This window comes from Panthera uncia, assembly GCF_023721935.1.
Source record: "Panthera uncia isolate 11264 chromosome A3 unlocalized genomic scaffold, Puncia_PCG_1.0 HiC_scaffold_12, whole genome shotgun sequence".
Classification (NCBI taxonomy): Eukaryota; Metazoa; Chordata; class Mammalia; order Carnivora; family Felidae; genus Panthera; species Panthera uncia.
This window is the reverse complement of record NW_026057579.1, coordinates 33,534,353-33,558,300: the sequence shown is the minus strand read 5'-3', so window position 1 is coordinate 33,558,300 and position 23,948 is coordinate 33,534,353. Positions and strand designations below refer to the sequence as shown.

The following is a 23,948-nucleotide window of genomic DNA, read 5'->3' as shown; positions in this document are numbered from 1 at the left end:
ATTTAGATTAGAGCCATATTCCCGCCAATCTCTTTCAACTCATGACCTAACACTCTGGTCTACCAAGTTCACTTTCATGAGGGTTAGTTGCCTGGGATATAGGTCACCTAAGTGTATATGCATTTGTCAAATTAGTTGCCTGGGATATAGGTCACCTAAGTGTATATGCATTTGTCAAATCAGATCAAACTATATACACTTTGGATCTGTTCATTTCACTGTATGTCAGTTATACTTCGATAAACTTAAAAAAAAAAAAAAAACACGTGATTGACAGAATGAGAAATTTGACAACATAAAGACTACCCCTAAACTTGGTAGCTTAAAAGCAACAACATTTCTTTTGCTCTTGAATCTGCAATGTGAGCAGAGCTGAACAAGGAGAGCTCATCCCTGCTCTGCCTGACATCAGCCAAGGACGGAAATTATCTAAAGGCTCACTCACTCATGTCAGATCCTTGGTGCCTGCCATCTGAGACCTCAGCCGGGGCTGTAGGTCAAAACACCTACACCTGGCTTCTGTGTGCCCGAGGCTTCCTCACGACATGGTGGCTGGGTTCCATGGACAAGCCCTCTGAGAGAAAGAGAAATAAAGACAGAAACAGAACCACACATACTGAAAGAAGTTGTAGCCTTTTAATGAACTAATCCTGGAAGTGAACTCTATTCCAGTGGAATATATTGGAAGCGACGCTTCTAACATATTCTGTTACTGCTGGAGCAGTAATAATAGACCTGTCCAGGTTCAAGGGGAAAGGAACTAAACTCCATCCTTGATAGGTAGTGACAATACTGGAAACAGTGCTGTGACCATTTCTGGAAAATAAAAATTACCACAGACTGAAATATAAAATTAAAGGAAGTCTCCAAAAGACACAGATAGCAAGAGAGAATATCTAGACTTAAATCATCCAAGATGTCAATATTTAACCAGTAAGAGTTCCAGAAAGAAAGAAAAAATAGAGAGAGAGAAGGAGGAGGAGGAGGAGGAAGAGGAGAAGAAGTTGGTATCTTCGAAACAATTCCACAGGATTTCCCAGAGTTAAAGAATATGAGTCCTTGGGGCACCTGGGCGGCTCATCAGGTTGGGCGACCGACTTCGGCTCAAGTCATGATCTCCCAGCGGGAGAGCTCGAGTCCTGTGTCAGGCTCTAGGCTGACAGCTCAGGGCCTGGAGCCTGCTTCGGATTCTGTGTCTCCCTCTCTCTCTGCCCCTGCCCTGCTCATGGTCTGTCTGTCTCTCCCTCTTTCAAAAAGGAATAAACATTAAAAAAAAAATAAAAAAAAAAAAAGAATATGAGTCCTCAAATTGGAACAACTTACCAACAATCCACACTGAGATAATGTGAAATTTAAGAACATGAAGAAAAACAGAAAATCCTACAAATCTCCAAGGGAAAAAAAATCAGGTCAACTACACAGATAAGAGAACCAGACTAGCATCAGACTTTTCATCGGCAATACTGTATGCCGCAAAATAACAGCACAATGCCTTAGGGGTTATGAGGGAAAGTTATTTTCAACCTAAAGTTCTATGAAGATATTTTTAAATATGTAAAGACTCAGAAAGCTGACTTTCCATGTACTCTTTCTTAGGAAGTCAGTTGGAAATGCGCTTCAGCAAAATAAAAGTCTAAACCAAGAAAGATGGCACAGGATTAAAGAAATAATGAATCTGGCTCATCTATGTGGTCAGAAAAGCTGCAGAGTGACAACTGTGCATCAGGCCAATAGAGCCATCAACCCAGATTGGAGGTGGAAAGTGGAAGGCTCCAGAAGACAATTATCCAAGGAAAGTAAAATAAATTCTCAAAGTGTAGATGTTATTCCTAAGGATTTTGGAATTCAAAATTTAAGTCAGCAACACTCTTTCCAAATTTCCACAATGGGCAAGTATTATTCATTTTAATAATAAAAAAATTATACAAAAATTTTCTTAAATCACCAATGTAAAGGACAGAAAGCTACTAAGAAAAAAAGGCTTTTAATTTTTAACTTCAAATTGACTTCCCCTGCCTAAAACGAAGTCTTTGAAAGTTTTTTTTCTCCCAAAAGTGAAATAATGACCATTAAAATCTTACGCTCCCCAACTCGCAAAGTCACTTTCTGTTTAGCTGCCAAGGAAAATTTCCAGTTTTTAATGGTTCCATCCTGTGTCCTAGAAGAAGCAATTTACAAAACGTACATAATTCTAAAAAAAAGTGAGATTTTATTGCTTTCTAGCTGGTACATCCACACAAAAGCCATTTCCATCATGTGTTGATGCTCATTTTAGAAGTAACCACCTGTCAAAAGCACTTATGTGTCCACGTGCTCACGGAAGGGAGAACCACTCAGTACAACCGTCCTTGGATCGGAGTTCTCCAGCCCCACTGCGCACCAGCTGGGACGGCCCGGAGGCATATGGACGGTGGACAGCTGCACCAACACACCCCAACACAAGTGAGCTTTGTGGTGCTGTTGGGAGGAGCGAGGGGGAGACCTGAGAAGAACGAGCCTATCTCAACACAGGATGCACGCTCGCTAAGGGGAAGAAGCCATTTCACACAATTTGCTCATATTCTGAAAGGACCATCAGTGGTGACTGCCGTTTGTTGGGCAGCTACAACGTACTGAGGCGTCTCATAGCCGCCGTGACGGGAATAATAACCTCAGTAACCTGGAAAACAGTTAGGAATAACCACATTTTGAAAATGAGGAAACGGAAGCTCAGAAAATGCAAGTAATGTGCCAAAGTCCGAGAGCAGGGGAGCCAGATTTGAAACTGGGCCCAAAAGGAAAGATCACCCTCAGTCCACTCCCCCCCCAATTCGCATATGGCTAATTTACAACAGTTTGGGGAAAGAATGATGAAAAAACATCAACATTTTCCAACATACAAATGCTAATTCTGGACTATGAGATTTAAACTGCCAGTAGATTATAGGCCTCGTGACCCAGGGCCCCCCCTCACCCAGTAAGGCAGGAGGATCTCTGGGCTGGTATCCCTTTCCCACGGCCATCAGGATCTCAAGGCCACACCTGATTTTGAGACTCCGTCTTGACTGTCTGCCAGATGACATTTTAGTGTGCAAGGGACATCACGACTGGAAAAGACCGGAAGGGAAGCTCCAGGGTGAACAAGGATTGCCTCTGCCCGAGTTATAATAAGTAATATTCTCCACACTGGAAGGGAGTGCCAACATCATTACAACTTTTGCCTTGTCACCACGCACATTCAGAACAATACGTGACAAGGTTGACAGGTGCAGAAACCGTGAAAATGGAAGCAACGCTGAAGACAACAGTGAGTTTAGAGATTCGACGCAGAGAAGACAGATGAGATTAACGACTATCTATTAATGATTCCTGCCACTGACCAGAACTTACTGTCTTCTTAAATTTTATCACCATATATACATTTTTCCACACAGTATTTACTGACTGTTCACGTTAATGACATATATCCAAAAAGACTTCACTGTATTTTTTCAGTGTTAATTTCTCCTACTTTGTCTTTACTTTTTAATTAGAAAACATATTCTAATAATAATATGTATCCATCACTCTGCAGGAACTTAACTTCTTTACCACTACCTATTGATGAGAAGAAAAGAAACACTGTAAAGCCTAGGTAAGATGAAAAATTCAGGGTCTGTGTTACTTCACTTAGCTAGGTTCTTTGGTGAAATGGAAATTGTTTTAACTACTATTGTTAAAACGTATATCTATCTATCTATCTCCACTTTCCTTTCTTGGTGTTTTTTTTCCCTCTCTCCTCCTTGGTTTAAAAAGAATTTAAAGCAGATTCCTTTTTTTCTGACTCCAAAACCCATGGGCTTTCACTATGCCACTGTTCTCAAATCAGTATCTAGTCACTGACTGCTACAAACCAACACGAACTCGTCTAGCACTGGAGATTCAAGAGGTAATGAACAGTTCTTCCACCAGGAGCTTACAATCTAGTCTAGTAAATAAACAGAAAAAAAAAAAAGAAAAGAAAACAAGATTACAGTCCAGTATGATAACTGCCATGAGTCATGATATACACAGGTGCTGTAACAATAATAATGGCTAAAAGTTACTCAGCACTTACTATATTCCAAACTCTACACAGAGAAAAGATCGGACAAAAGTCCTCACCATAGGATCGCCTGGGTGGCTGTTGGTTAAGCATCCAACTTGGGCTCAGGTCATGATCTCACAGCTTGTGAGTTCAAGCCCCGCGTCGGGCTCTGTGCTGACAGCTCAGAGCCTGGAGCCTGCTTCAGATTCTGTGTCTCCCTCTCTCTCTGCCCCTCCTCCGCTCGCCCTCTGTCTCTCTCTGTCTCTGTCTCTCTCTCTCTCAAAAATAAATAAAAACATTAAAAAAAAAGTCTTCACCACAATATATCCTACTTGTTAGGGGGACCCTCAGTTCCCTGGGTGTCCTATTTCTCCTAGTAATGCTCTGGCCCCACTCCCCCTACTCCTTCCCATTGGGGGAGGATCGATTTCACTCAACCTTCTGGGCTGAAAGCCAGCCTACAACCTGCTTCACTCTGTGGGAAGTTTACTGGGGAGCAGTGTTTCTTCTGGGGGAAACCTGTAGGCTCCCGGCTCTGCCTGCGTTGGGGGAGTTGAGTCGACCCCCAAGCAGCAGGGCTCTGGGAACTCCACATGGCGGCACATCTAAGTCAAGGCCTCCAATCCAGCTTCCGCAGAAGGGCTGACAATCCAGCCCACTTTGGTCTGACTCTTGTATCTCTCTCTCTCTCTCTCTCTGTCTCTGTCTCTGTCTCTTGGCCAGGTATAAATTTGGCAGGAGGGGTTATTAGTGACTAAATCCTCAAACTCCAACACTACCATGATCTTTTTGACATACAAGGGAACCAGGACTTGTCCCACCTAGAGGTTAAAGGACTACTGGCAAGTTTCCCACCTAAAAAGCAGCACTGTCCCCATTTTACACCACTGCCTCTCAGCAAGAAAAAAAATTCATTTCTGAACTGGTGATGCATTACTCTTAAGGGAGAATGACAAAAAGGAAGTAGAAGTTAAGGCTAAGAAAGGTCATCTGTTCTATCGTTTGCTGCTGATAAATTATATTCAGTTAGCTTTAGGAAACAAAATCTAAAAAATACATATAATTATCAGGTTCATAGTTCATTATTACAATAGACAAATATTTACTGAGCACCTGCTACGTATGTGCCAGGCCCTGTCTCAGGCACTAGTGAAAAAACAAAACAAAACAAAATGTCTGCTCTCATGGATATTACATAGTGAGAAAAACAGACAATAAAGAAATGAATATATAATGTCAAAATGTATCAAATATATTTTTAAAAGTGCGACAGAAGAAAATGTCAGGAGGTTTTATTTTCAGATGGGGAGATCGGAGAAGGCCTCCTTTAGAAGGCCTTGAGCAGAAAGCTACTTTAAGTAGAGAGTAAGCCATACAGACATCTTGAGCACGAATATGAGGTGCAAAGGCCCTGAGGCGGGAACATGCCTCAAATAGTCAAAGAACTATGAGAAGGCCAGTGTAGATGAAATAGGAGAAAAAAAAAATCATAAGAAATGGGGCTAGAGAGGCTGGTGGGGCCCAATCATGGCAGGAGTTGGGATGCTAGTCTCGGGCAGAAGAGAAGTCCCCGTGGGGCTCTGAGCAGGGATAGGACCTATGACTTGCACTAAATGTCTATCTTCAAATGTTATCCTCCTTTACATTTCCTATGGTAAAATGACAATTTTTTGTTTGTCCTTCATGTACGGGTAGAGAATCAAGGAAGAGTGGTCCCTATTATTCTCAGAAACATGAGGCAGGACTGACTAAAAGAAGGACGAAGGAAAACTCCAAGTGTCTGCTCAATTAACCATGACACCTCATTAGAGGTGGCTCAGGATGACAGGTGAGCACAAGGCAGGAAGATACCCAGCCTCCAGCGTCCCTCACCCCTACCATCCAAGCCACAAGTGGTATGTGGTTCCAAATGTTGGAACATTATATAGGTTTTGGAAAGCAATTTAATAAAATTGGAAATGACTCTCAAAATGATAAGTAAACATAAAAGGTTACAAAAATTTAACATTCCAGAATGCACCCAACTTTATTTAAATGCATACATATATGTGTACACACACAACACATACATGAGTTAGCAAAAGTAGTCTGAGTTGAAAAATAAGGGGTGATATTTTAATTTTCATCTTTATACTCTGTATTCTATAAATTTTACACAATGAATTACGTGTTACGTTTTAAATCAGATAGACAATACACAAACTAAATTCAGTTCCCTATTAGAGAACATAATACGTCATCGGTAAAAATACAAATGAAATAAAAAATGCGCAAACGTCAAACATATTTACAGGTAATATAAGAAGCAGCAGCTCCCAAAGAGCAAAAGAAATTTGAGATGCCTTATTTCACCCACTTTTTAAGTTACAGATGAACTGAAGTGTGGTTCTGCTCTGTCATCCAGCCCAAAGCCACTGTTCTGCTTTGGTTTGGGTCTTGGCCTGTTAAAGGTCAAAAGGCCTGCTGCCTATTTCCTGGTCATTTCTCGCAACCTTGAACTTCCCACTTACCTCAATTTCGTCTCGAGAGAGCCTAACCCATCATTATTTCCGACGAGCAAAGTTGCACCAATTATACAAGGAGAGTATGTCGTTCACGTTTATTCTTCACGACTATTAACCTTCCAATATATAGACAAGCATTGTCCATTAACCTCGGAGAAATTCACCCTATAGGATTTATGTATTACTATTCTATCAGGTAAAATAGAAGTACAGGTTTCTTATCGCAAGAGTAAAGTGCTGTTATAATGAATGAGTATGAAAACTATTAGCTATCTGGTTCCATTTAAGTCATGAAAAATGACCTTTTTTTTTTTTAATGAAAATGCTCTATTTAGGAATTCTACACATCTTGTGAGGATGAGTTAAAACCAGAATAATCAGCTTTGCCATCTCAATTTCACAAGCAGAAAAAACTCGAAACTCACACACAGTAATAACCACAATGAATCATACATACACAATAAAAGTATATCAGGACTATGAAAAAAAGGGAGGCGTGAAAAAGAACTGGGGTATCCAAAACATGTTTTGTTCTCACTAATTAAACCTGAAGTCAACAGTCTTCATAAGAATGTTTAAGAAAAGAATTCCTATTGCTTTGAATCCACAGACGGAAACAAGTGTTTGCAGAAATAATTAGAAGACACTGTCAATCATTTTCAGGAATTGAAGACAAATTCTTGAGATTTGCCTGGATAATATTCAGCTTGGACCCAATGTTGATTTTAACCATTCAGCCGTTAGACATTTGACCAAAAATGTGATCTGACTGACCCCCATTTAAACACAATCTTAGATGACACACCTCCAGCATTTCATCCATGTTTTTCAGGTACACTCTTTTTTTCACACCTGAATACACAGTTGGCCAGCTGTGTACAATGAGTCTGCTGAGTCTCAACAAGTGACATCCGGGGCATGCCCAGTGGTTTCTATCATTGTCACAAAAGTATCACTTATGTGAACATGCTCCATTACTCAATCAGTAATTTTTCTTAATTTTTAAAAATATTTTATTTATTTTTGAGAGAGAGCCAAGACAGTGCGTGAGCAGTGGAGGGGCAGAGAGAGAGGGAGACAGAGAATCCGAAGCAGGATCCAGGCTCCGAGCTATCAGCACAGAGCCAGACATGGGACTCGAACTCACAAACCGCAAGATCATGACCACAGCCAAAGTCGGATGCTTAACCGACTAAGCCACCCGGGGGCCCCAATCAGTAATTTTTTTTCTTTTTTTAGTATGTATTAGTAAATAATAGAAGCAAAAAGCAGTAAATCTTCAAACAAGTATGCCAACAATGCAATACCCTAAAAAGGGCAACACTGGAAAATGTGGAACTTCCAGATGTGTGGCATCCATCCCAGCAGAGCTAGAAGTGTTCACACATAAACCCATGAATTCCACAGAAGATTTAGGGGTACTGATACCTAACTTACTGAAGCGTAGTTGTTCACAAGCCAACCATGTAAAGAATGAATGGAATGTCCCCAACGACCTAAAAGGTGACCATGAAGAAATGGGCTTCTTCGGAGCACTTCTGGATTATTTCAGAAAGTTGGTGGGCCCCAGGATGACAAACTCTCTCGCAACTACACTTATCCAGAAATGGAACTCACTGCCCAAATAGAGGGAGCAAACTCTCCATCCAGAAGCTTTAGAAGAGTAGAAGCCAGAAGAAGCCTGAAGAAGCACAGAAGAGTAGAAGCCAGAGGGCCGCTCACCAGAGACTTCCCAGCGAAGATCCGATTTCACACGAGCAGCGCTCACCAAAGGCGCAACAGAGGCGACCGTTCATGGGGTGCCTGCTCTGTGGTACAGGGACAGCGAGGCTCAAGCGACTCACGTGGCTTGTGACGCTTCGTGGCAGAACCGCAACTTGACTCCAGGCTGACTGCTGCACCTATGATCTTAACCACTGGAATCTTGATGCACGAAGCACGTTTGCTTTTTAAATAGCTACGCCATCAGACCCTGCCCGTCTACTCTAATCTCTGCCATCCGAGGCCTCGCACCAAAGCCCGGCCGGCATTTACTGAAGGACTCGGTCGGCCCTGCTTCCCTTTGCGAAGTTTCCTCGACCGCAGGCTGCACAGCCTCCCTGTGATGCCAGGAAAATTCATCCTTCAAGATTCTGTCTCAAACGTTACCTTGCATGACCAATCCAACCCCAAGTTACGGCTGTTTTTCCCTGGATGATTCCAGACTGTGACGGAGCCTGTCCTGTTCTCCCGCAGTAAGAGAACCGTAGCTGGACGGGGCTGCCCACGGAGGCGCTACTTACCAGCCCCCATCCGCACCCCCAACCAGCTCCTTGCTGTGACCTGCGGCCACGTGACGAAGCTCCAGCAGAAGGAATGTGAGTCACAGTGATATGTACGTGCCACTCGGGGCCAACAACTGCCACCACAGGGGTTCTTTCTCCTCTTCTGCTGGAAAGACTGGAGGACTGGAACCTTCCGAGTTCTCAAAGTATGGTCGCCAGGGCCGCGGCAGGAACATCACCTGTGAACCCACTACACGTGCAAACTATCAGGCCCCAACCCAGACCTCCTGGATGAGAAACCCTGCCCACAGGGCCCAGCAGTCTGGGCCTTTCTTCAACAAGCACAGCAGGGGATTCCCAGGTGACCTCAAGCTGATGGACCGCTGTCCTGGGCGAACTAGCCTCAACCCGGCTGACGATGGGGCGCCAGGAGCAGAACAATGTGTTGAAAGGAACACAGGTCTTTGTACGACCAGGTGGTGCACAGCTCTCCCCCAGTCCGGACCAGCTGCATCGAAACTGCTTCCTGAGGAAAACAAACCACTATCTTTAAGTCACTGACTTATTGTTGGGATTCTCTGTTGGAGCAGCCTTTTCCGAGCCAATTCCAACATCTCTCCTCCGACACTCACTTGCGTGCTGTAAATATTTGTCCGTCTTTCTCTCGCTGCTACACGAGAAGCTCAGGAGCCAGAACCCTTCTGTCCCATCTTCCCATCCAGGACCCGATACCCCCCCGGCCCATACATACCGCCTATTCAGGACACCGTGCTGTGTACCTACCTCTGTACTTCCTGTCCTACCGAAACAGTGATTCCTAACATCTGAAGTGATACCATAACCCAGCTTTCATAAAACCCAACTTTTATAAAAATGTTCTAGGGGTTCCTGGGTGGCTCAGTCGGCTGGGCACCCAACTCTTGATTTCGGCTCGGGTCGTGGTCTCGCGATCTGGGAGCCTGAGCCCCGCATCAGACTCACAGACATTGCGGAGCCCGCTTGGGATTCTCTCTCTCTCCCCCCTGCGCTCCTCTCTCCCCCTCAAAGTAAAATAAACTTAAAAAATGATTTATTAAAAAGAAAATGTTCTGAAAGTACCAACATTCACTGCAGACTACAACCCTGCAACTATCTCCAAATTTCCACAATCATTCTCAGAACGATGCCAATTTGTCAAAGGTTTGTCTTCTACAAGCCGACTACTTAGTTGACTTCATTCCCAGTTTCAGAGATAGCTCTGGATTTTGGTCACAGTCCACCTGCCCAGGATAGGACTTACAGTAATAGGGCAACACATGTGACTTTCCTTGGCTGCGCCTGACCCTGCTGCACTCTGCTGTCCAACAGGGACGGTTAATTCACTTGCTAACCCCTGTCACCAACCTGGCCAAGGCACACTGACCTATAGGGCCTTTCTTCAATTTACAACAGCTAAAACCTCAATATCATACATTTACCAAATCTAGAATTAGGGACAAAAGAGGGAAATGAAGTTTAATAGTTTCATTATTTTCCAGAGGTCCTTGCTTTCAATCAAATCAATACAGAAAGGAAAATAATCCAAGACCAGCCTTGGGCACTATTCCAATTTATTTTGTCTGCTGAAACAGTCCCAACATCCTCTTGTCTTTAATATTCTGGGGACTTTTTTTTTTTTTAAATCGACTCAAGTGTTGGCTACCAAAGTTACTTGATAAATTACTTTATAGTCCTATGTGGTAAACTCTGAGTCTGTGCCAAACACCTTCTTGGGGCAGCGTATTTCTCCATTAATTTCTATTTCCTATACTTACAAAAGAAACTTCTTTAGAATGGAATCCTTCCAATCCATATCGGAAATTGTAACAAATACGCAGCTTGACGATATCCACAATTCTCTTCAATTTTAACCAGTTTATTAGAATTTCCATTCAAATCTAGCGGAAGGCTGAGGCTCACCGTCATGATGCCAAACATACTAAGACTTTACTATGTGACTTTAAAAATACCCTACAAGAGCAAAAGGAAAAGACACACTAGTCTGACACTACAGGGAAGGTACAGGAGCCAGCTCAGGTGGGAGCATCATCTTGGGCTAAGAACCCCTGAACCACCTCCGAAGACACAAAGCACTAATAAGGGTAGCTTCACCCTGCCCTCTACCTTCATCAGCTCGGCTCTACTCAGACACCAAAAGTCTTCGTCATTTCTATTCTTGGTAAGTAGCTAACATGAGCAGCTGTGCTGGTCCTGGTATTAGAAACGGCACGCTAACACTCACAGTGAAGCATACTGTAGAGTAAGCTTCAACTCCAAAGTCTAAACAGTTATCGCAAGACAGAATACTCTGGCCAAAATTCAACGTACACTCTAAAAAAAACCTAAAAACCTGATAGGGGCTTATAAAGCAATCAAGCCCTTTCCAAGTATTACTTTATTCTCTACTAGCTAGATCTTTTTTTAAAAATGTCACACCCCATAAAATAGCCTTGACAACTTAGATCAACTAATAATTGTAATGCTGGATCTGCAAAAAGGAATGAAACGATAGTAATGTGAGATTCCAACGTTCCCACCAAAAAGGGATATTAACTCTCAAGATTATTTCCAAAGATGTGACCCACTCCAAAGGAAAGGAACTAGTCAGGTGAAATTTATTTATTTTTTTTTTAACGTTTATTTATTTTTGAGACAGAGAGAGACAGAGCATGAACGGGGGAGGGTCAGAGAGAGGGAGACACAGAATCTGAAACAGGCTCCAGGCTCTGAGCTGTCAGCACAGAGCCCGACGCGGGGCTCGAACTCACGGACCGTGAGATCATGACCTGAGCCGAAGTCAGCCGCTTAACCGACTGAGCCACCCAGGCGCCCCAAGTCAGGTGAAATTTAATTTGAAATTCTGCCGGCAAATTTAAGGATGAAGTTACCAAGTGATGAATGTAAGAATTACATCTTCAACTACTGCATGGCAGGCTTTGCAAGCCTTCTCTACCGCTGACTGCCTGCTACAGTTATTATCTGGTCTGGTATAGTTATTACACTATGCCAGGGCAATATACTTCAGAGTGGACTGACCACCATCAACTATAATAGAAACTGCTATCTACTTCTTAACGGCCAATAAGCTAAATCTGTCCTACATGTGTTGCTCGAGCTCAAAAAAAGAAAACTTCAGAAAATTTTAGCCAAAATTAAAAAAATCATATTTTCACAAACAATCCAGCATTCCAGCTGCCCTTGAAAAATCAGCTTTGGGAGGGCGCCTGGGTGGCTCAGTCGGTTAAGCATCCAACTTTGGCTCAGGTCATGATCTCATGGTTCATGGGTTCAAGCCCCACATGGGGCTCTGTGCTGACAGCTCAGAGCCTGGAGCCTGCTTTGGATTCTGTGTCTCCCTCTCTCTCTGCCCCTCCCCTGCTCAAGCTCTCTCTCTCTCAAAAAACAAATAAGTATTTTTTTAAAAATTAAAAGAAAAAGAAAAAGAAAAATCAGCTTTGGTAACCATCAGCAAGAGTGAGTGAGGGCTTTCCTTTTAGACTGGGCATAGGCTTTCCAGATGGCCAGGCTGTCCATGCCTCAGAAGATGGCTGAGTCTACATTTACATTTATTTACCTTCCTTGCCTCATGCCCTCTAGACATCTGAATTTGGAAATACGCTGGCATTGCTATTTCACCTAACCCGTGGCCTGATCAGCTGTACGGCGACCTGGTCAGCTGAACGGCACCTTCCAATAAACAAAAACTCCCAGGGGTTTACTCGTAAACCTGAATGCTGCTCTCCGGCAATTCTCCTTTTATACAATCAATTTCTAGAACTTCACTGAAGGTCTTTACACTGATCTTTGAAGTTTAATACTGTTAACTTAGATGCATTCAATTCAGTCACTATTTACTGAGCACCCACAAGACGAGTGGTTTTGAAACTAGTGGTTTTGCAAAAAGGCAAAGCCTGTCTCCATTCAGTGTTAACAAGTATCACCTGAATGTCTTCCATGTGCACAGATCTACCTAAAATTTAGTGTCAAAAAAGAGAAGGATTCAGAGGTTTTTGTTTGTATAAGCAGGGAGCTCTTTATTTTATTTTAATATGCATGTAGCTGAGTAACTTAAACATGTCCAAAATTAGATATTATCTGTAAGCCTGACCTTCCATAAACACCTAGTTTGGCACAGAAACCCTCTAAAAACTAAGAAAGCTTCTAAGGGATTATGGATTAGCACAGAAAGTATGTTACATTTTTGTCCACTGCCTAGACAGGAGCAAGGCAAGCTGGTCAGAGGCCTGGGCCTTCACAGAAGAGTGAGGTCCCCCTGGTTGGCAGCTGGGGTGGGGGGGTGGGGGGCCTTGGCCTCCTCTCTCCACAGGGACACTGGCTGCCCAGAAAGGATCCAGTGATGACACCTACTGCTGGCAGAAAGCCAGGCTTCCTGGGATTGGCTTGGGGGAGGTGGGGGAATATCCCAAAGGAGCCTTCTGGAGGGCCCAAATGAAAGGGGAGAGGGCGTGGTACCACAAGCTGCGGCCCTTTGTTCTTTGTGAATAAAGACAATTATGCACTTGGAAGGCTTCGTTTTTCTGAATCTCTTGATAACAGTGCTGATAAAGCTTCTCTTTTCAATCACCCCTAATCACCCCTCATCACCAGACACTGTAATCATTTAGCTGAGAATACTGGGACCTCTCCTGGTTATCTTCATTTCCCTTTGAATAATCATCACAGTCCTCCAAAATTCTTGGGTGCTTTGCTAGTCTCCTTTTAAGTCACCATCTAGAAGAAAATAAAAGTTGGCCCAAAGCGTTGATGTAGCTTCCTTCTGACCTCCTAGCTTCCTTCTGAAATGCTGTACGGTCTTTGGTCAGCCTCACAACACAGGCCCATGACGCTCAAGGCTATGCACCTGCTAAGAGGCACCATGGACCGGCAGGAGACCAAATCCCAGGGGGACCTGAACCCAATTTGGGGAGCTTACCCAGCTGGGCTGCAAACACAAGAAAGCACCTCATCCACTGAGGTCACCACTGATCTCCAGGTCCCATGATCCGCCCTGTAGCTGGGGAGGGTGTGAGTGGCAAGGACAGGGTGAAAAAGTGAAGTGGTCGCAGGACAAAGAGCCCTGAGAACCGGGGCACAACTGCACAGGCCCTCTGCCCGCTCACTCAGCATCGGGCCTGTGTGACCCCCTCGGCCAGGACCCTCCACCCCCACCTGGTCAGCTGCTCCTACTCGTGGCTGTTCTGAAACAGTCCTAAAACCACAGCATCAGCCTGCAGCCGCTTTCTGCGTTGTATCCCGCACGTCTAGCGCACGGTCAGGTGTACGATGGGCACTCGGACACTTGCAAAGAGCGTGGCTGAAAACGCACTGACAGACAGACGGACCAGCCTCAGGGATGGGCTGAACCCCCCGCACAACACCGCGTCCTCCACAAGCCCTGCGAAAGGACCTCGGTAGTCATTCACACCCAACCCTGAGCTGCCCTTTCTCAAGGCCAACCACACCCCCTGGGGCGGCCCCCCACCCCACCCCACCTGACAGAGCAGGACACCGCTGCTTACAAAAGATCAGCGAATGCTAAAACCACAGCAGCTAATAAATGGCGATCGTTGGTGCCAATCTGTGCTTTTCACCACACCAGTTCCGCTTCCTCCGAGCAGGGTCTAAGCCAATGCTGGTCCTCAGCATGAAGGACAAGAGCAGGAGTAAGAGGAGGCCACTATTCCTTTTTTGCTGTTAATTTTTTTTAATGTCTATTTATTTCTGAGAGAGAGTAAGAGCGTGAGCGGGCGAGGGGCAGAGAGGGAAGGAAACACAGAATCCGAAGCAGGCTCCAGGCTCGGAGCTGTCAGCACAGAGCCCAGTGCGGGCTCGAACCCACAAACCACGAAATCATGACCTGAGCCAAAGTTGGATGCTTAACCGACTGTGCCACCCGAGGCCCCTATTCTAACTCCCAGCAGGGAGAGTTGTAAAATAAGCAGATAAAATAATTTTTTTTAAAAAGTGCTGCAGGTGCTATCAGAGCGAGTTAAAGCAGGAGGGGGCATGAGGCAGTTGCTTGGGACTCCCTCATCAACAAGGGGGGGCAGATCACCCGGAAACCAAAGGTGGATTCTACCGCTGCTTTCTAGAGTTGGAAGGATACTCACATTTGAGAAGCAGCCAGTGGAAAGGGGCAAGACCCCACGATGCACCCATTAACTCCTTCCTAAGAAAGAAAGATCTGGATAAGAATGGGCTTTTGCTCTGAAGACAGGGAGGGGCCAGTGGGAGTCCAGAGCCTAGGAGAGAGGTTGAGCGGGCCCACTTCAGGCAGAGGAAACAGCTTAATCAAAGGCAGGGAGTTAAAAGACAGGAGAAAGCACGGAGGGAGCGGGGCAGTCTTAGTAACTGAGTACAAAGTACTTGTAGCAGCAGCAGACAAGGATTTAAATTCCAAATCTAAACGCATGGCCTTTGGTAATATAGTGCTCCAGTCTGGGGGTGGGGGTGGGGGGCTCTGAATAATAAAAAAGGAGCTGGCATCACAACACAGAGATTCTAAGCCTACCCTTCAGGGGCCAATGGTTCGCAAAGGTTAGCAGATGGTAGGAACCAGGGCGAGCATCGCCTCTCACAGGAAGGCCTCCCATTCAGGGAAGACCCCGCCCCGCGTTCAGACTCCTCACACTGTCTACACCAGAAGTTATACACACAGTCACTGGGCATAAATGACAGGACTGAAAGGACACGTGTACATCAGTCAACAAAACACGTGTTCCATTTCAGGGCCATACCTTCTAGAGTACATTACGAATTTTATTTCTCCAAATCTTGTGATCATATTGCCAACAGCACCATTACACTGCATTCTATTTCGAGCTTACATGTTAAAGGATTAAACACAAACATGTAAAGAGTACATCATAGGGTGCCTGGGTGGCTCAGTTGGTTAAGCGTCCGACTCTTGGTTTCGGCTCAGGTCATGAGCTCACAGTTTCGTGGGATCGAGGCCCACGTCAGACTCTGCACGGGCAGCACAGAGCCTGCTTGGGATTATCTCTCTGCCTCTCTCTCAGCCCTTCCCCAACTTGTGCTGTCTCTGTCTCTTTCAAAATAAATAAATAAACTTTAAAAAGTAAAAAAATACATCACATTTTTATAGCCCTTTAGTAATATGGAGAGCCTTAAAAAGCTCTTTAACTCTGATGGTGGTTAGGGTAGGAGACTGGTCACAAACACAGGTTCCCTGGCCCTCATTCAGGAGGTCTGGGGAGACACTGAAAATATCTATTTTTAACAACAAACCCAAGTGACTTCTGATACAAGTGGCCTCAGAGCCACACTTTCAAAAGCACTGCACAGGCAAGCGTGGACGCTGTGAGGAGTTAGGCAGGGAAATAACCGGGCATTTCTCGAAGTCTGCCGCTGGATGTGGCTGTTAGTGTTGGAGGCAGAAGCCTGATGGCAATGGTTGTAAGAGCGAATAGGAATTGGGAAATGGAAGCACCAAGCATCAACTGTTCTTTCAAAACGTGCGACTGAGAAGAGACAGAATGACAATGTGCTGTATGGGGTGTGCCCAAAGGTTTTTACTTGTAGAGAAACGAGTAATACCGCACAGGGCTTATTAGTAACCATATTGTTCTGGATATTTAAATGCCGTCCAGGTCCACCTGTGCCCCCGAAGCATCAACTTGCCCTGTGGAGGGGACACCGGCAGGAGATGGGAGGATGAGAAGGATGTAGGGGTATTCGTCCCTCCCAACCCCCTCCCTCAAGCTCACCGCCACAGGGAGCAGCCCCTAGGGCTCCCCCCTTGGGGTCTTCTCCTTCCTCCCCCTGGCCTCTCTAGCCCTAGCGGAGCTGGTACTGGGGGACTGTCCCATTCCTTGTTGATTTCCCTAAACCTGCACTGATCCTAGTAAATAGTTCTTAAAGGTCTCCCCAGTTACCTAGTTCAATCCGGCTCCCAGGAGACCCTGACGGATGCGCAGATCACTAAGCAGAGTAAGTGCCGGAACAGCACCGAACCCAAAACGCTTTTGTGGTTCGAGTAAGGAATCAGTCACAGTGAGATGGGATTCAGAAACAGACTGACACGCACGGTGTACTGGAGGCAGAATTGGAAGAACGGTCAGGATGTTGGCAGCAGAGGAAGAGGAAGGGGCACGTCGTTAGCACCGGTTCATTCCTCCTGAGTCCCGGTTCTACCTTTTCACACATTAGCTACCCCTCCCTCTTTTCCACGCTCTACACATTGACCAAAGCATGACTTCAGGCTTCGCCCGTGTCATTCATAAAATCTTTAAGTGATCTCTTCTGAGGACTGTGTTTATTTTATTTTAAAATGAAATAAAATCGTGTGTGTTTTCTTTTGAAGAAATCTTGTCAAGTTCTAGCACTGGGGAATCCCGCCTGTTAACTGAGTGCAGGCAAAGGCTGTGTGTGAGTTGTTTTGATTATTTCCCTGGAAAGTCAGCCCCGACGGGCCACAATAAACAGAGACTAGGGTTATGTGTACCTATCGAGGTAGTACCGAACACACGAAGTTTTAAAGCAGGGGGACAAAGAACTCTTGAAGCATTAAGAAGCAGAAAAACCACTTCTGATTCCAAACTCAAAACTGGATTTTAATCCTAATTTAATCACTGTGTGGGCATATGACTGAACCTGAACCTCCTATTTCCCTTCCTGAAAAAGAAGTCCTAAAGATTAAAAATGGAATACATATGAACAGATGTTAACTTACATGTACTCCATAGTTTGTGGAGGAAAGGCGTATCAAACGTGTGCTGGGAGCCAGGCACTTTACCCAGACTACGTGTTTTCGTCTTCACCAACATCTACAAATAGGTTATTATTTATTTTACATTTTACAGCTGAAGAGACTGGGGCTTAAAGAAAAAGACGGTAATTTGCCAAACAGCACAGGGCTGGCAGAGTCTGGCTGCAGACCCAGTCGTGCCTGTTCCGCTCTCCACCACACTGTGACTTCCTACAGACCAAGGGACAGAAAACCGGGAAACCAGTCTGAACTGCAATTGTCAGGGCATGTGGCATTTTGCTTAAATGCCTCAGATTAAACAGAAAGGCAATTTCGAGTCTTACTGTTAAAAACTTCTTCAAAATGTATTAGTCCATTCTCCTCCCTTGAGTTTTTATTTATATTCCCTCCAACTCTGGCCAAAAAGAATTTGGGGCAGCTTCCTCAGTTAATGAAACAAACACAGGATCATGGAATTTTAAAACTAAGCACAACACACATTTTACACAGAAGGAAACTCATTTATGTAAAGTGACATATCTAAAATTAGTTAACTGACAGGGCCTAAAATACAGATTCAAGATTCCTAGTCCCATATGCCTTCCTTATTAAAAGGAATCTTCCACGGCAGATTGTCTCAGGATTTTCTGGGTTCTCGTGATGAAGACTGATGCTCATTACGGGTGTAAAAGTAGACAGGACAGACAAATGAGTTAAATATTTATGTCCTAAACCTAAAGCATTCAAGTGGCGGCTTTAAAATAAAATTAATCCTTGCTTTGCTTGTTTCACTGCCACTCACCTTCTTCCCCTTAAAAATCTTCTTAAAAAGGCTCAGTACTGAAAACTCTGCTGATTTCTTCATCTATAAAATGGGGTTCACCATAGCACAGAACCCTAGGAGGATTAAGTAAGTCAATGTTTTAAACTACTCTTCCCCTGAACACATTCCTTCATTTCATTGGTTGCCTACATCTTACAGGGCGAGAATATACAGAAAAGGTCAATCAACAAACCAACCGACCCCAAAGGAAACAGGATTTTATAAGCCTCCTCTCTCTCTCTCTCTCTCTCTCTCTCTCACACACACACACACACACACACACACACACACGGTTTTCCCCTATTCCAACCACTACCACCAGCCTCCAGTGTTTGGGAAGTTCTTTATCTCCATTCTCTCCTCCAAAAATCTACTGGCAATCCATATCTACAACAGTGATGTTAAGACTTTATTTTTTTTTTTTTTTTTAATTTTTTTTTCAACGTTTTTTATTTATTTTTGGGACAGAGAGAGACAGAGCATGAACAGGGGAGGGGCAGAGAGAGAGGGAGACACAGAATCGGAAACAGGCTCCAGGCTCCGAGCCATCAGCCCAGAGCCTGACGCGGGGCTCGAACTCACGGACCGCGAGAACGTGACCTGGCTGAAGTCGGACGCTTAACCGACTGCGCCACCCAGGCGCCCGATGTTAAGACTTTAAATTAAAATTGACCTTTTACTCAAATGCTTAATACCATATCTATATATACATAACACATATATAATATATATACACATAGCATATCACATATATTATATGTATACATATACCTAAAATACATCAGACCTTGAATCTCAACTGATTTCACAAGGTACTGAGAGGACAATTAAATAATACAACGCTGTGAAAAGAGGTCTGTAAACTGTAACGTGTTATCCACTGTAATTATTGCCTAACTTCGCAGGATTAGCTACAGACAGGTCATATGCCATTCCCCACCCATCCTTTTCTCCCTCCTTCCAAACCTTTCAAAATATCTTGAGCCTCCTTCTTGCCCTCTCCCCCCCCCAAACAGTTTAGTCCATCATCTCTGAAACACTAATCCTGTCCCCAAACAGGACTGTCTTGATGAGGCCAACTGGCTGCCAGGAAGGCCAACCTGGATACCACGTCGCTAGGGAAATTTACTCAAGTTTCACGGTATTACAGCATCATGGGAAATAAGGACAGAAAATGGTAAAAGGGAAAGAAAAGAGAGTAAAGGGAGGGAGGAGAGAGAGGGCAAGAGAGCAGCCTCAGTCTAGTAACTCAGAGAGGTAAATCAAATGGAATAGAACATACATACGATGAGATTTACACACACACACACACACACACACACACACACACACACACACTCTCTCTCTCTCTCTCTAAAAAACAGGTTGATTTGGGACATGTAATTATTCTCTCTTGCTTGTTACTCCTCACTTCGGGGTCTTTTAAAAATTCACCGCACCAGCAACTAATCCAGAACATAATTATATTCAACGACATCTGGTGCCTTCTCCACAGCACTTTTGGCCCTTGTCTCGGTACAGCTCTCCCTGCGTCCAAATCCTCCTCAAAACCCGCTCTCCGTCTATCCCCTGCAGGATAACCACCCAATAAAGTCACCTGGAATGCAAGGCCTAGAAAGGTGAAACCCCACAGGCTTACAGCATCATTTACCCTCACTTCATAGCGGAGTTAGTATTTTCATTTAAACTTAAGGCACACTTGGGGTGCCTGGGTGGTTCAGGCGGTTGAGCATCTGGCTTCAGCTTGGGTCATGATCTCAGAGTTCGTGAGTTCGAGCCCCAAGTCGGGCTCTGTGCTGACAGCTCAGAGCCTGGAGCCTGCTTCAGAGTCTGTGTCTCCCTCTCTGCCCCTCCCCTACTTGCACTCTCTCTCTCTCGAAAATAAATAAACATTAAAAATTTTTTTTTTTAATTTAGGCACACTAAACAAATACTATGGTTACCTCAAGGTCACTCTGCAATTCTCAGGAAAGATTAAACGGCCCAGGAGTCTAAGACAAGATCTGTTCCTTTTCCTTGCCTGGTCTTACTACAAAATATTTCTCTTTTCTCTCTTAACTTACCCTGCAATGCACATTTGTATATTCCATACAGGCCAGTATTTTCTATTGTTTCAAAAATTCTACTCACTCTAGTACAAGAGATGAACTAGTTCTCTGGCCCTACGGTTCTGTTTTTCCTCTGACATTAAACAACTGCTTTTAGGGGCGCCTGAGTGGCTCAGTCAGTTAAGCGCCTGACTTCAGCTCAGGTCATGATCTCACAGTTCGTGGGTTCAAGCCCCATGTCCGGCTCTGTGCTGACAGCTCAGAACCTGGAGCCTGCTTTGGATTCTGTGTCTCCCTCTTGCTCTCTGCCCCTCCCCTGCTCACACTCTGTCTCTCTCTGTCTCTCTCTCTCTTTCAAAAATAAATAAACATTTAAAAAAAACAACTGCTTTTATAATTTCCTAAATTTTCAAAACATTTTTAATTAGCACATACCAAATTAACAAACTAACAAGTTATATTTTTACACTTTTCATTTCCTGATTTGTCTTTTTCCTGTTGAATCACACTATTTGATTACAAGTAATTCTTAGGCTTCCTCTCAACTTGAACTCAATTATTTACATGTTACAAAAATTAATTTCTATTTCAAAATTATGATTAAATGACTCTTTATTCATCCAATTTACAGTAAGAGTTTGTAGTTATTCCAAGAGTTTTATCAGCAAAAAAGTTAATTCTTCACTGCTTCAAAGAAATAGTTTATCATCACCATAAAAAGTTAAGACATGTATGGTTAGTAATCCAATCTTAAGATGTGCTTAGAAAAGAGGAAACAATTCAAAATACAAATGGCTGCAAAAATTCAGAGCAGTCCCAAGAGAAGGAAGGTTGTCCAAGATAACAAATCAAGACCTACAGATAATAAAGAAGGAAAGCCAAAATCTCAAGTCCTGTCACCTTCCCTTGAGTTTCCTGCTTATTTCAGTACCGAAAAGAACTTGCTCTGGATTGCTGAGATGTTTAAATGATTTCATTAATATCAAATCACTTTAAAAAGTTATTAAGCATTACATAAACTAAAAGAGGGGTGCCTGGGTGGCTCAGTTGGTTGAGCGTCCGGCTCTTGACTTCAACTGAGGTCACGATCTCACACTTGGTGGGGTGGAGCCTCACATCGGGGTCCATGCTGGCAGTGTGTAGCCTGCTTGGGAGGGGTGCCTGACTGGCTCGGCTGGTTAAGCTTCCAACTATGGATTTTAGCTCAGGTCATGATCTCACAGTTAGTGGGATCAAGCCCCACAGGCTCCGTGCTGACAGCTGCTTGAGGCTGCTTGAAATTCTCTCTCCCTCTCTCTCTGCCCCTCCCCCGCTCGCATGAGTGCACAAAGGCTCTCTAATAAATAAACATTTTTTTAAAATAAAAGGTATTAGCACAGGAAAAAAATATATTTCATCATGGTAAGCAGAGAAAGAAAGAATACACCTGTTCCCTAAAATTAACGAAAGGTTACATGGTGACAGATGGTAACTACACTTATCTGGTGAGCACTGTGTAATGTACAGAATTGTCCGATCACTGTGCTGTATACCTGAAACTAATATAATACTATAAATCGACTACAATTAAAAAAAAAAAAGTTCGAGGCCTATCTCCCTTGCTCCTCATCATCAAAAAAAATCTTAAACGGATACCCACCCTGCATTTGCCGATACCCTGGCAGCAACCTACTTAAGTCACGGGTGTAAAAACACTAAAAGGTCACACAGTGTAGTTCAGTTTGGAAAAGTGAGAATCCTCCACAGGGCTGAGAAGATTAAAAAAAAACCCCAAAACCCTAAGTTCTGAAAAGTTTATTAATAAACAGAGGAAACTACTTTCTTATAGTACATGATTAATTTCACCGCTGGCACTTTATTAGCATGACCTACAACTGTTGCTCAAGATTTGTGGGGGATGGGCATTTTACCATGAACCAAAAATTATGACTGAAATAGAAGTAAGGGATTCAGATGTGAACAGAGGTAGAATTTTTTATATAGTCGTACACACACCAGTCCTTAAATTAAAAAAAAAAAGAAAAAACAGTAAAGCACAAAGTAAGTTAATGTCCTAGTATCAGGCACAGGAGTGGTTTCCCATCTGGCTGCTATGAAACCCAGTCTGGATACAGAGGAATCCTATCTTATAAATGAAATCCCTGATGACATCAAAGGACAGCAGCACTCTCAAGAAAACGGCAGTGAACCAGGATCCTTGTAAAGCCCAAACACTTCTACATCACAGTACACCTGAAATAATTGCAAGCAAAATTTTCAGTTGATCTAGCCTGGGGCTACAGCAATTATCTATCTCCGCCCTCCCCCCCTCCGCCCCACTTCCCCAACAATGACCCTAAATGTCACTATCCTAAATGTCACTCTGAGAAAATACTTCCAAACTTTTTCTGAATAAAAATGGCGCTGCTTTTCCCATCACACTACTGTTTATTTCTCAAAAACCCTTAGGCCTTTCACACAAGCTCAACTGGCCTCCTTTAAACACCTCCCTTCCCCAAACAGTGTCATATGGGGTTTTTTTGTTTGTTTGTTTTGTTTTTTGTTTTTGAGGGGTGTGGAAGAGAGGGGTAGGGTGGCTTCTTCCAACCACAAGGTTGCAACTTTCTCAGCTAGAAATCCTGGGATTATTATGTGACTTTGACTTTTCTTCATAACCTCTGCCTTCCCCGCAAACTGTTGCCTCTCTGTTCAATAAGCCACACTTCAATGCAAACTGTCCCAAGGTGCAGGTCGCGGAGCCCTAAGCTGGCCACCCCCACGCCACGCTCGCGGGTCTAGTGCACTCTCCGCTGAGGTCCATCCATCCTGCTTCCCCGTGGGGCATTCGGTGCCACGCGCGCAGGGCACAGACACCAAAGCACAGCCTTTCTACACCGTCTACACCCGTGCCCACACGCACTGCGAGTGGCTTCGGGACTCCGGATCGCCGAGTGCCCGGCGCACACACGACCCGGCTCGGGGCGCTGCTGTGGCGGGCAGCAGGGCCAAGCATGCACGCGCGCACGTCGGTGCCCGGAGCCCCCCCGGGCTGCACGGGCACGGCCGGGATGGGGGCTGGGTGGGCACGCCGGGGAGGGGCGGCTGGCGCGAGATGGCGTGCGGACAATAACAGGCGGGTCGCCCCCTCCCCTCAAGGGGCGGCCCCCGCCGCAGCCCGTGCCCGGGGTCCCGGCTCCCGCGCGGATGGCACACCGCCGGGGAGGGGGCGGCGAGGGCGCGACGCCAGCAGGGCCTCCTCGGGTACCTGGTCGATGGGCAGCTGCACGGCGTTGCTGAGGGGCTGCAGCAGGGTGGAGCCCGTGGTGCTGGTGGTGGCCATGGCCGGCCTGGCGCTCCGCCTGCCGCGCTCCGGCCGCCCGCGCCGCTCGCCCGCGCGCCGTGCCGGGCGACGCCGAGGATGGGGATGCAGCCGGCGCGCCTGCCCCCTGGCCGCCCGCGGTGTGAGCGGCGCGGGGCGGGGCCAGGGAGGGGCCGGGGGCGGTGACCGGCTCGGCCCTCCCCCGGTGCCCCCGCCCGCGCCCGCGCGCCCGCGTTCCCGC

General features: G+C 45.0%; 1 protein-coding gene across 3 annotated transcripts in view; it reads right to left on the bottom strand.

The window, feature by feature from the left end:
• The window catches only part of MBOAT2 (membrane bound O-acyltransferase domain containing 2), a 128,573-nt gene that overhangs the window by 103,691 nt on the left and 934 nt on the right, over positions 1-23,948 (bottom strand). Inside the window, exon 1 of one of the 3 annotated variants that reach the window (XM_049652574.1) lies at positions 23,654-23,823. The exons of 1 other annotated variant lie outside the window; for it this stretch is intronic. In XM_049652574.1, the coding sequence (XP_049508531.1) occupies positions 23,654-23,728 (75 nt within the window). In that variant the 5' untranslated portion in view covers positions 23,729-23,823. Of the gene's footprint in view, positions 1-23,653; positions 23,824-23,948 lie in introns of those variants that run through there. One more of the 3 variants, XM_049652573.1, reaches the window with a different exon arrangement.